The 12,511-nt window shown below is 41.0% G+C and overlaps 1 protein-coding gene across 1 annotated transcript; it reads left to right on the top strand.

The window, feature by feature from the left end:
* Window positions 1-15: 15 nt before the first annotated feature.
* On the top strand, window positions 16-12,439 carry spag1b (sperm associated antigen 1b). Its single transcript, XM_040012730.1, has 19 exons — window positions 16-127; window positions 393-540; window positions 931-1,090; window positions 1,184-1,306; window positions 1,393-1,463; window positions 1,664-1,776; window positions 1,892-1,997; window positions 2,185-2,315; window positions 2,469-2,575; window positions 2,984-3,119; window positions 4,042-4,485; window positions 6,324-6,423; window positions 6,889-7,041; window positions 7,661-7,818; window positions 8,540-8,681; window positions 9,393-9,519; window positions 9,660-9,818; window positions 10,591-10,914; window positions 11,014-12,439. The coding sequence occupies exons 2-19, from the start codon at window positions 395-397 to the stop codon at window positions 11,140-11,142; spliced, it is 2,829 nt and encodes a 942-aa protein (XP_039868664.1). The 5' UTR covers window positions 16-127; window positions 393-394; the 3' UTR covers window positions 11,143-12,439.
* Window positions 12,440-12,511: the final 72 nt, after the last annotated feature.

The following is a 12,511-nucleotide window of genomic DNA, read 5'->3' as shown; positions in this document are numbered from 1 at the left end:
CAAATTTGGAGCCCTCTGTTGGCTGCGTCACGTGCTTCCTCTCGGCGCTACCGGCCTTCCGTCCGTGTGTGGTTACCATAGCAATACACACCACATTGTCGATGAGCGTTCAGCCAAACGGGAGCAGGTAAACTAGTTTTGCTTAACATTACTAACATTAATGTGATCTTGCATTAATTACTCAAGAGACACTTAAGAGATAAGTCTGCCTTTCCCGAATGTTACATCCCTAAATATAGAACCTAGCTGTTTCTGACGAACTATTAAAATTACCAGTAAAGTTAAGGTAGCTAGCTAAAAAGCTGGTAAGTTATACAAATATAATGCAGAACTGCCATGTCTCCCTTTTATGGAACACTTTTTGACACGTTGACTGTGTAAATTCTTTCCAGAAATGAGTGAAGACGCAGTTTTATCCCTTCAGAGTCACTCCACCACTGTGGACTACAGGGGCAAGGTTCCTGTGGAGCACCTGGACTACGATTACATTGAAAAATGTAAAGATGTGAGATACCTCGAGAAGATCCTGAGAACACTGAGGTAACTGTCTGTTGAGCGATATAGTGTTGTTGGAGGAAACTCACTGTCCCTTTTCTTCCTTTACCTGTGTTCAATGGACTTTTGCTGCTTTTTTTAATCGTATTTATATTTACATGCTCAAAATAAAGCAATCAGTCAGTCCAGTCCCTTTATAGTGTTGGTGAGGTTTTTCTTTATGAAGGTTATAAACTCATCATCATGTCAAGTTTCACTCATTCTCCACTGAGATGGTAAGATGTATGTGCTATATTGCAAATAGATTACGTAACACTTGTCATCAGTTGCAGAGGGATAATAGTGCATGTCATAACAAAATACAGGCTGGCAAATGTGAATGAAAAATATTGCAAAAAAAGCTATTCTTTATTTTTCTTTTTTGTTTGGTTAAAGGTCCGGCGAAGAGGGCATTTATCCTCACCTGATCAAGTTCTGTGAGAGTCACCTGGAGAAACTGGACCCTAAGAGCCGAGCTCTTAGGAAGGAAATGCCTGTAGCCACAGCAGCCAGCCTCTCTAAAGATGAGTGGAGCCAAATTGAGGATGAGTTGAAAGTATGGTACACATTTTTTTCTTTCTTTTAAAATAATAAATAAATCCTGTTTACTTTGTTCTCACATGGCTGTTTCTCTAAATACTTTGCTCAGAGATGGCAAGAAGAAACCAAAAAGACTGAAACAACCCTGAAACACCAGTCAGTATTTGATGAGCTAGTGAAAGAAAATATGCCACCTGTAAGAGGTTCCAGTTGCTTTGTTCCTCTGAGCCAGGTAAAAAAATCAAGGCATATACAGTACATAATCAGTTACATATATGTATAGAAGACAAATATTCAAACAGTCTTTTCTCATGATAGAAAACAGTTCCACAAGAAAGAAAGAAAGCCTCGAAATGCGCCCTACCACGTGATTACCGAGAATGGGACAAGTGAGTCATGCTGTCTCCACATTTGTCTATTATATTCAGAAGAAAGACCCCACTGTTGCAGCAGCTGAATTCTCTGTGCATAAAAGCTTCCCAAGTCTTTTTACTTTGTAAAAGGGCTTTAAAGCTAAACTGCTTCCATTACAGTGATCCACAGTTTAAAAACTTGACCTTTAAGTGTATATTTTACACCTTCTTTCCAGGTTCGATGTGGAAAAAGAATGTGAGAAAATAGAGGAGGATGTGGACAAAACTGATCCACCTGCAATTATAAACTCAGGACATCCTAAAATCAAGACTCAAGTGGACACTTCATGTAATCTGTTGTGGATAGAAAGTGTTCTTTTGCAGTAATTATTAAGCATACAACGTACATCAGGTGTGTTGGCATTTTTGTGTAACATGTAAGGTTTCCCCTGTGATCCATCCAGTGCTGTCACAACAGGAGAAGCTCTTCCTGGCAAATCGTGAAAAGGACAAAGGCAATGAAGCTTTTAGAGCAAAGGATTATGAGGAGGCAGTCACATACTATTCCAGGTCAGGTTCTTTAAACAACTCCTTCATTGCAGAAAGCACTTAGCACCTCTTAAAGGGCTTTTATCGTTTTGCTTGGTATATATTGTAAGTAGTAGACTGTCATCTTTCATTGTAGCTGTAGTATTAAGTGTTTGTGCAATAATCTCACTGTAAATAGAGGTTTGCTTTATTGTTTATTCCATTACAGGAGCCTTTCCATTATAACAACTGTGGCTGCATACAACAACAGAGCCCAGGCAGAGATCAAGCTCGAGCACTGGCACAATGCCCTGAAAGACTGCCTGAGTGTGCTCGAGCTAGAACCGGGCAATCTGAAAGGTGTGTTAATGTTATTTCTATAATTTCTAATACAATAATGCTTCCAGAATAAATACACCTGCACTTTTAGATGTATTTATATGATGTGGTATACTTTAGCTACAGCAGCATTAGTGTATGTGCTACATATTGTAATGCACTTCTTTTCGTTAGCCCTGCTTCGTCGTGCTGTTGTTTATAATCATATGGGCAACTTCCACATGGCCACTGAAGACCTGAGGATGGTGCTCAGGGAAGAGCCACAGAACACCACTGCAACTGTAGGTGATAGTACTGAGGCATGTTCATCATGCGCCAGTCTACCTTTCATCCACTAGGTGTCACTGTATTTGTGAAAGTTGAGTGATTTTGTGAGTCTATCACTGGAAGTCTTTCATGTATTTATGTCATTACCATAAATAGAGGATGATGTGGCTTTTTTAACAGATCTGTATCAGTGGAACAGCTCAGGATGTGCTGTGTTTAGCCGTCCCCTTTAATTGCATTGTTTAACTTCTGTTTCTATTTATTTGAGTATAATTTAGGTGTAAATGGGAAGAAAATGTTCCTTTTTGTAGTTATACATACACCAGTCACTACAACTAAGTAATCTAGCATAGATTGTGATATGAATAGTTGTGACAAACAAAACATGAGATGTTCTAATGGATGAATTGTTTGTGTTTTAGCAACTTTTGTCTCAAATTGAGAAGAAGATGGAGGAATGCCAACAAGAGAAGCAACGCAAGGGCAAAAAAATCCTCATCCAAGAGATAGAAGAGGCGGATAACCAGACTGACAGTGACAACAAAGCTCATAAAACTGGTGATTGTTTGAACTACTAAAAACAATCAATATCCTTAAACACAGACATAGAGACTATAACGGCGCTAATGGCCATTTATGATAACCCATTTGCATCCAAAAGTCAATCAAACCGCAACTGATTTAAATGTTGCCTACTCTCTATTTAACATGCAGTGAAATCGTTTTTCAGTTATAGTCAAGCTTAGGTAAGTTATGAGTTCAGAGGAAACTTAGATTTTTGTCAAAAGTGTGCATTGATCCTTTATTTGACATGTTTTTTTTTCACTGTTGATTTCATATTAACTAGCAAGACTAGCAGGAAGTGAATGAGATAAACCAGTAGACTGTGGTACAGATTTCCCAGATGAGATTTTTCCCTTACTGGAGATATATTTTTTATCTATATTCTCATTTAGTGAAAAGTAACAAGTTAAGTCATTCCACTGACTTAACTGGACTCAAAAATCTATTGCTACTCTAATTTATGTAACTTGAATGAGGTGTTAAATTTTAACTTTATAGCAGAAAGTTTTTTGTGTCTTTATAGCTGTGCTGGATTTAGAAGTTGAAGGATTTGCCCTCTAATACAGTCACGATTTATACAGAGCATGTTAGGAAGCTCCAACATTGCCGGTAATAGTAGTGCTTTAGTCACATCCCCTTCTGTCTGCTGTCCTATAGATAGAGGAAATTCCCCTCTTGTCTCTCTGGGTGAAGGAACAGTGCATGCATGTGTTTTCTGCCCTACCCCCACACAGCCCTTTCATAAGTCACTGTTTGGTATCTCTACTTCCTGGAACTCCCTGTTTGAAGTGGCTCCGTGTCATGTGCTCCTCTCCTCCCACACTATGATGTAACTGCTGACTCTTTCCTGTGGGTGTGACTTCCCCTTCTCTGTCTCTCTCCCTCTGCTTCTCCCCTCCCTCCCTCTCCCTTCCAGCTTGTCTGGTTCAACCTAGCCAGCCCGTGGGAGGGGAGGAGAGATCAGCTACTCCTGTCGAAAGGGGAGACATGGGAAACGCTCATAAAAAGCCCCACGGCAGAGGGGACGGGGGTCCACACGCCGAGTCCAACAGCTCCCACCATGAACACAGGAGGAACAGAGGCAGCTCAGACAAGTACAAAGTCCCGCAGGAAAAGATAGCCAATGGATCAAGCAAGAGAGGCTCGACAGCTTCGGTTCAGGGTGATCAGAGCGGCAGCGGTAAGGCAACTCCAGTTGGAGGAAATGCTGGAGAAACTGTCAACCTTGATGCCCCATGTGGGGCCCTGCCCCCACCCCTGGCCCGGCTAAAGAACGAAGGAAACCTGCTGTTTAAAAATGGACAGTTTGCCGATGCACTGGAGAAATACTCACAAGCCATTCAGGGCTATACAGATTCAGGTAAGCCTCAGGGGCACTCACTGTTGATCGTGTTTGTAATATTTTAGAATATTAAGAAAAAACTATTTAATTAGTTTTATACAGTGAGGTTGCTGGTTAGAAGTTACCTGTGTGCCACCGTGTCAGTAATCATAACATTTTTACTCATATCAGTGTGTTATGAACTGACAAATGAATCAGAACTGATCGACTGTTTTCTCAGCTGTTTATTCATCATCATATTTTAATAACAGCTTTCTATGGTGTCATACTTTAATTTAACTTTAAATCAAAGGTCATAGGGTCGTAGCTATAATGTCAGTGCTTGTGTTTATTTTTGTCACTTTAACACACTGCAGAGACTTACACATGAAAACAGGATAGCAATACAAATAATTTTCCCTATGGAAATAATTCCTCATAAACAATTTCAAATTCTCAGTCTCAGACTTCACATTTTTGTGTGAACAGTTTATTTGCAGTATTCAAAATTTTAGTAAGATCCATTACGATGTTAATATTTAGTGACTTATCCCTGGGATGATGGACTGTGGCTGTACGCAGACAGTGTTGCTGTTTTAGTCTGGTGCTAAGCCTCTCAGCTCAGGTCTGTCCAAGTCACATGACCTCTAACCACTCACTGTGAAATTGAATTTGTAGGACTGCAGCAATAATTCTCACAGAGAGTGAGACGACGAGCAGTTGATGGAGGAAGAGAAACCTCTGCTCACTCTCCGTTAAACATATGGCCTTGTGTCTCTTTCTGTGGACAGCCATAATATACTCAGTTAAGACTGTGAAAGTCGCTGGGCATCATCTATCTGGATTACTGTGGGAAGCACAACAGATGTGACCTAATCTACACATGTAGAATTTTTTCCGATCTGTGAAAAAGGCTCTTTTCAGTAGAAATGAAACTGAACGAGACATTCAAGATACTTTGACAGGTCTCGTAGTTGTGGTATGCACACAGTTGCTGTAGTTTATATGATCTACTGTCACAATAACCTCGCTAAGTGCTCTCAGTTGCTAAGACATCAGCATCACTGCCACGCTGTGTCATCATCCATAATCTGTTTTCATCTGATGAGGCAGCACACTGACATGAATGTGTTTAGTGTAGCAGGATAATGTTGCTGTGTTTGAAACATGCACCGTAGACCTGTGTGATTTGCTTAACTCTGTGATAGTGAAGAAAACACTGTTAAGTTAAGGCAGGTGGAGAGAAACAGCGTGCGGACTTTGCACGAGTCAGTTGTCAAAATCTCAAAGGGAAATGTCTATATATATATATATATCTATATATATATATATATATATATATATATATAGAGATATATAGAGATATATAGAGATATCTCTCTATATATATATATATATCTCTATATAGATATATAGATATATAGATATAGATATATAGATATAGAGATAGATATAGAGAGATAGATATAGAGATAGATATATAGATATATAGATATAGATATATAGATATAGATATATATGGGTTTTTAACCTGCAGATAAAAGCTAGTAAAACATTTAACATGTGTGTGTATGCGTGTCTGCCACTTTGTATTCATAAATCTGAAAGAAAAGAAATGATAGCTCAGTATCTTCCAATAACTGAAGTTTCTTTATTTCATCATGACAGGAACTCTGTACTTTCTACTGCACTTCTATAGCTGCTCAGAGAGCACATTAAACAGTCTGATTTAGACAATAAGTACACGATTCAAACTTTGAGTTCATGATGTCTTTGCAGATATTCTGTATTCCACCCCCAAGATAACTGCAGAACTATGCGTGCTGTTTCCAAGCTGTGTATTACATTTCTGATATTGGTCTCTATTTTCTATGCAGGGATTGATAGTCCAGAAGATCTCTGTATTCTATATTCCAACAGAGCAGCTTGCTACCTGAAAGATGGCAACAGTCAAGACTGCATACAAGATTGCACAAGGTGAGAGAACTGATAAAACTCTACCAGTGTTCAGCAAGATATGTGAAAAGCTGTGGAAGGCAAATGCACGCTTGTCCCTGTGCTTCATCTTAAAGATCAAACTGCTACAAATTTCTGCAGACAGCGTCATCATATACCAGTCTCAGCAGAGGATCTCAGATCATTTATGAGTGGGAGGGGATTTGCACTTGGGTGTGTCGTAAGGGATTGTAATTAATCTCTTTAGAAGTGGTTTATAAGCAGCAGACTGGGCTAACTTAAGGGAGCCTCCCATATGAAAGCCTTTAAATATACTTGATGTGTTTGCAGAAAGATGGGGTTATAGAAAACTTGAATCACACCTTAGACTTGTTCACTACCTCAGAAACAACATGTACAGACACATCCTTTGCCCTAGCATCGACAGCAGGGGCACCAGACTCGATCCTTTGCTCTTGTCTCATTGCATCTATTTATTCCAATCAGAGCCCTGGAGCTGCAGCCATTCTCCCTCAAGCCCCTCCTCCGCCGTGCCATGGCTTATGAGTCCCTGGAGCGTTACCGAAAGGCCTACGTGGATTACAAAACTGTGCTGCAGATAGACGTGAGCGTGCAGGCAGCTCACGACAGTGTCAACAGGTATAATGTCCACCTCTCACCTCAGCTAACAGACTCATTAACATTTGGCATCTCAAAAGCAAGTATTGAATTTTACAGCACCCATGTCTATGGCAGTGCATTTCTCATCTATTTTAAACAAGGTGGACACAGACTATCTTTAGCTGTTACAGCAAAGGAAATAAAAAGACAGATGAGACATGGAGATTTTCTTACTCTATCTACCTGCTGTATTTTCCAAATTTGAAAATGTTCTATAATTGAAATCCAGAAATGGAATTATAACATATTTAGAAGACTAAATCAAAACAAATCATGGTAACCATTACACACAGGCTTATTAGAGACTAACAGATTTAGCTGGTCAAAAGTAGCTCCGGCTAGAGGCTAATCATGTCTCTCAGAGTGTGTGTCCCTTCTCTGTTACGCAATACTCACCTGGCTGGTTTGTGTTCAGGAGTACCAGAGGGTCAAAGATATCATTCATCCCCACATTTATCTACAAAGTTACACAATAAGACATAAACTCCCTAAACTGTGGAACAGGGTGGATTAGATGCATCTTTAACACGCCATGTAAGCCTTATCAATGTCTCTCATCTGTGTGCTGTAACAATGACTGAATCACGTCCTGCTCTAGGATCACCCGGCTGCTCATCGAGCAAGACGGGCCAGAGTGGAGAGAGAAACTTCCCGAGATCCCTCTGGTGCCTCTGTCGGCTCAGCAGCACCGCAGAGAGGAGCCACCCAGCGCTGAGGTCCTCCAAGCTCGAGCAGAGAAGGCTGCTAGGGATGCAGGTCTGTTGTTTTTAGAGTCATGATGCTTAATTAATGTTTGTCCCCAGAAACACAGAGTTAGTCAGGGTCAGAAGTGTTGATCGCTGAGCTGGGACAATGAGGAGAGTAGCTGGGACATTTATACATACAGCGGTTATGATGACTGAATAAAATCTAATGTTGACTACATCCAGCATTAACAAACATTTTCTCGAGCAGCTCTTTCTTCTGACATTATAGCTACCTTTGTTCGGTTTTTGAACCATTCTTCTGCTTGATACAGCGACGGAGGAACAAAAGTCTTCCTGTTGTGACTGGAGGAAAATTTGAAAGGCCTATTTTTTATATAAGTGGACGTGTCACCTCTGACCATGCAGTTTCTCTGCTCCCAGGGCTTTTCTACCTATGCTATTTTTAGACTCTAATGAAAGAATAGCACTGCTGGCATAATTTTACCTCCCTGAAGACGCTCTGCAGACACTCTGCAGCAGATTGATTAGCCCTCGGTCCACACCGGGACTGATTGCTGACTTAACTCTCGTGGCTCATGTCCAGCTAGCACAGCATTAATTTCAAGTGCTTAAACCCTCCAGCTGTGTAGCACAGGCTTATAAAAGCGAGGTCAGTTAAAATGTATTGCAAGTGTCAGTGGGGATATATGAAGTCAAAATGGAGGAGAATGGACCTCGTGTCTGTGTGAGTAAGCGATGTTTAGCAATCACCACTTTGTTTTGTTTTCTAGAGAGGAAAGCCGAAGTCCGTTTTTCAGCTTTGAAACAAGAAGGGAACGATTTTGTGAAGAAGAGCCAATACCAGGATGCTCTGGGAAAGTACACAGAATGCCTTAAGCTAAAGCCAGAGGAATGCACTATCTACACCAACAGGTTAGTCATTTAATTCTCACCTTAATATGAACAGACATGTTCCTGCGGTCTCGTTTCCCCTCTGTTCATCACATCTTCTGCCACTGGTTCACCTTGATGTGGGAAAACAGCCTGAAAATCCCCAAAATTTGTTCAACTGAATTTAAAAAAGGCCGATTAACGACGGCCAGCTGTCATTTGTCAGCCGTGCTTTCAGCTCTGTTTTTAATCCTATCCAGTCGTGCCACCTGTCACTGCTGCCAAATTAGTGTGTATTGGTGGTAAATTGGTGCACAACACAATACTACATAGATGGTGTTGATCAGGTCACAGAAGAAACTGATGACGTGAATGTTTTCCTATTGTGTGTTGGTGTTTGCATGTGCATGTGGAGCCCTGCTGTGAGAACAGATTGTATGTACAGCCACGCCAGAGCAAACATCCATACGCCATTGGTGCACAGCTGCTGAGAGCCATTTGAAAAAATTAAAAACATGAAGATTCATTTAGAAAAGGGGCTCCAGAAGCACATCTCTGAGGTGTAAATCGTAAATCTCATCATCATAGGAAAATGTTCTGTTCTGTTAATGCTGATGGCATGACTTCAGCTGTTATTATAAAACCTGATTTGCAGTGAGTCACAAATTCATGATACTTCTGAGTCACGTGTCAAATGTGATTAGGTGCCAGTGACAAAAATAAAAATCACAATTGACGTGTGTGTGTTTATAGAGCTCTGTGCTACTTGAAGCTGGAGAGGTTCGCTGAGGCCAAGCAGGACTGTGATGCAGCACTGAAACTGGAGCCAACCAATAAGAAGGCCTTCTACAGACGAGCCATGGCTAATAAAGGTCTCAAGGTGAATAGAGCTGGACTTTAATGGCTAATGCCATAAGGGAGTGATTTCTTTTTATTGGGTGGCTAAGGAGTAAAATATCCCTTTCACATATTTCATACATAAAGCTCTCTTTGTATTTTTTCGGTGTCTCCCTCCATCAGGACTACCTGGCTTGCAGCTCGGACCTGCAGGAAGTGCTGCAGCAAGATCCCAACGTGCAGGAGGCTGAGAAGGAGCTGGAGGAGGTCACCAAGCTGCTCAGACAGAGTCTGGCCAGCACTTCACCAAACAAACCCAGGAAGACAGTCCCCATCACAGAGGTGAGTACAGTTTATTCACTTTCATTGAAAATAAATATTTTCCCCTAATTGCATCCAACAGACATATCCACTTTTGACTTTAGAGAGTCTACACGTGTGGTTAGGAAGAAGAGGCATTATAATGATGGGGACTGAAGAATCATGACTTATGGTCAACAAGTGTCCTTTGAATAGTTGTGTGTTTTTAGCTGATTACTCCTGACACCTGCTGGGATACCGTGTGAAATCTGATCAGCTCTGGTTTTATTCTAGCCTAGCACAGATCATAAAGTGCAGCGCTCCCAGCTGTTGTGTACCGTTCGTCTTTGTGCTCCATCCTCATTTACTATTAATGATCTAATGAAGAATAAAAGCACCAAATTAAAGCTTGAGTGGGGCTAGATGTACCATTTTCAGTTTATTGTTAAAAGACAAAAGAGAACACGGAGAAAGATAAAGTGTAAAATTGTATCCATGCATCTTATGCTGCTTATCTGGGTCTCAAAACTCAGTCTCAGTTTCAGGGGAACACCAGAGTGAAAAGTGGCTGTGCTCCAAGTTTAAAAGGCTACAGATTGTTATGAAGCTCTTGTTTTCCTTTTCTTCAGGTTCAGCACACCAGTAGGTAAAGATGGAAGCTTATAGATCCAATCACTGCATCCCAGACAAATTATTCCTAATTAAGGCAATAGGTGGTGCAGATTTCCCAGATTGTGACTCACTGACAGAGACCGGCTTTCCATTTTTGTCTTTCCTGTTTAAATGTTTCACCCATGTCCGTCTCCCTCCTCAGGTTGAGGATGACGAGAATGTGACCGCTGTCCCTAACTCCAAAAACAGCTGCAAAGGAGAAGACATCAGCATCAACCTCCAGCCGGCCAGCGCCTATGAATTCGGCCAATCCCTGAACGCGGCTCGTAGCTCTGGAAACACAGTGGCCTGCGCGGAACTACTGGCCTCCACGGCCCCAGAGATGCTTCCGCAGTTCCTGAGCACCCAGCTTGATGGACACACCATCAGCTTCATCATGCAGGCCCTGCACTCACACCTACTGGAGGAAGACCCTTATCTGGTCTACCAACACCTCAACCATCTGCACACTGCTGACAGGTTCTCGGTAAGATTAGCATGCAAATATGGTCTGAAAAGCTGAAGTTTGTAAGATTTTGCAATCAAGCGGTCTGTGTGGTGATAAACGCTGACGCACTGTTTGCAGGTTGTACTAATGCTGCTGGAGAAGGAAGAGCGTCACCACATGACTCAGCTGTTTGAGGATCTCTCAGCCGTGCAGAGCACACAGTTCACTAAGAACGATGTTCAGAACCTGGCCAACAAATATATCTGACCCGCCCCTCTCTGCATGAGCTGCTCCACCACTGCTCTTGGATCTATGCAAAACACTGCACAAGAACTGAGTACACAAAGGCAGGAAGCTGCAGAATGAGCAATACAATGGAACCGAGTTGATTCACTCTACTGGTCTGTAATGTCTGTGACGATATAAAAAAACAAAACAAAACTATTTTTCTCTCCAGAACATTTTGCTATGCAGTTTTACTTTTGTACACACCATGCACCATTTGCATTGTACAACAGTGGGACACAGTGGACCTTTCACCATAGTGTATTAATAAACGAGGTCCAATGTGCTGTTGTGTAACACAGCAGGCAGGTGTTTCCTCACTCCAGGCAGTAGCTTTTGCTTAGGACAGGCTTCATCGAGCTGATCTGCTCTTTGAGCCCAGTCGCTTTCTGAAATCATTTTATAAAAGACCAGCTGTCACATACCAAAAGCTATTCAGTGCAGGTTAAATATAAACAAACAAAAAGCTTATTTCCTTCCAAGTTTAAAAGTGCGTCTTTGCTGCATCTTAAGTAACTATTTTAATATGACCACATGTATGGTGTTATCTTAATGGGTGAAAGAGACCTGCATGTCTCACTGCTGTTCATGTGAGTGCAACAGAACTTACAATGTTGTAGGGAAAAAAAATTCTTGCTCTCCTTTAATTCATCTATGCAAATTTGTAGCTCTGTGTTCCTGTATTGATTCCATTCATAAAGGCGAGTCTCTGTCTTCACCATGTGAAATGACATTGTGCCGTTGAGCCCGTTTACCTGCACCATCAGCTTCACAGCAGATGCCAGCACACTGGAGAGAAGCAGCATCTTTATAAGATGTGTGCCTTGGATTTCAGTCTAGGGGTCGACTTAGTGTGGTGAGCATATCGGTACTCGTAAAGAAAAAGTCTATTTATATCATTCTGTAGCTTTAATAAATTTCTTTAATGACTTTGATTTATCACACACATATATTCACTTGGCTCCAAACTCAGAACTGTTTTAAATGTGTAATTTATTTGCTATTTAAAGTCATTCTGTCCATGTTATAAGTGATAAATATCAATCTTTCTGTATTGTGAATCTAAAGACTGCCTGAATCCAAACTTTTTTTCTCATGTTTCATTAAATCTACATGAATGTAAAATTTAGCATAAGGATGTAAATTTGGGGGAAGGAGGGAATAATTCTGCATTTTCCACAGCTTCTCTTAACAGTGGCTTTTAACATTGTGTCAGTAGATTTGTAAAAAATTGTGTATTCTATTCACAGAGGGCTATTCAATAAACTGGGAAACATGGTGTTTTTCCTTCTTTAGCTCATAACAAGTAATGGAAAGTTTCAGAAGAGACACTAAAGATGGAGTGACATGA

This window comes from Simochromis diagramma, unplaced genomic scaffold (genome assembly GCF_900408965.1).
Source record: "Simochromis diagramma unplaced genomic scaffold, fSimDia1.1 OVJJ01000618.1, whole genome shotgun sequence".
NCBI lineage: Eukaryota > Metazoa > Chordata > Actinopteri > Cichliformes > Cichlidae > Simochromis > Simochromis diagramma.
The sequence above is the reverse complement of the archived record's forward strand: the minus strand, read 5'-3'. Positions and strand labels throughout refer to the sequence as shown.

Bases quoted from the DNA above. Each gene is read 5' to 3' on its own strand.
- spag1b (XM_040012730.1), top strand. From the start codon at position 395: ATGAGTGAAGACGCAGTTTTATCCCTTCAGAGTCACTCCACCACTGTG. The intron at 1,777-1,891 runs GTAATCTGTTGT...TGATCCATCCAG, and splicing joins GACTCAAGTGGACACTTCAT to TGCTGTCACAACAGGAGAAG. The intron at 2,316-2,468 runs GTGTGTTAATGT...TCTTTTCGTTAG, and splicing joins AGAACCGGGCAATCTGAAAG to CCCTGCTTCGTCGTGCTGTT.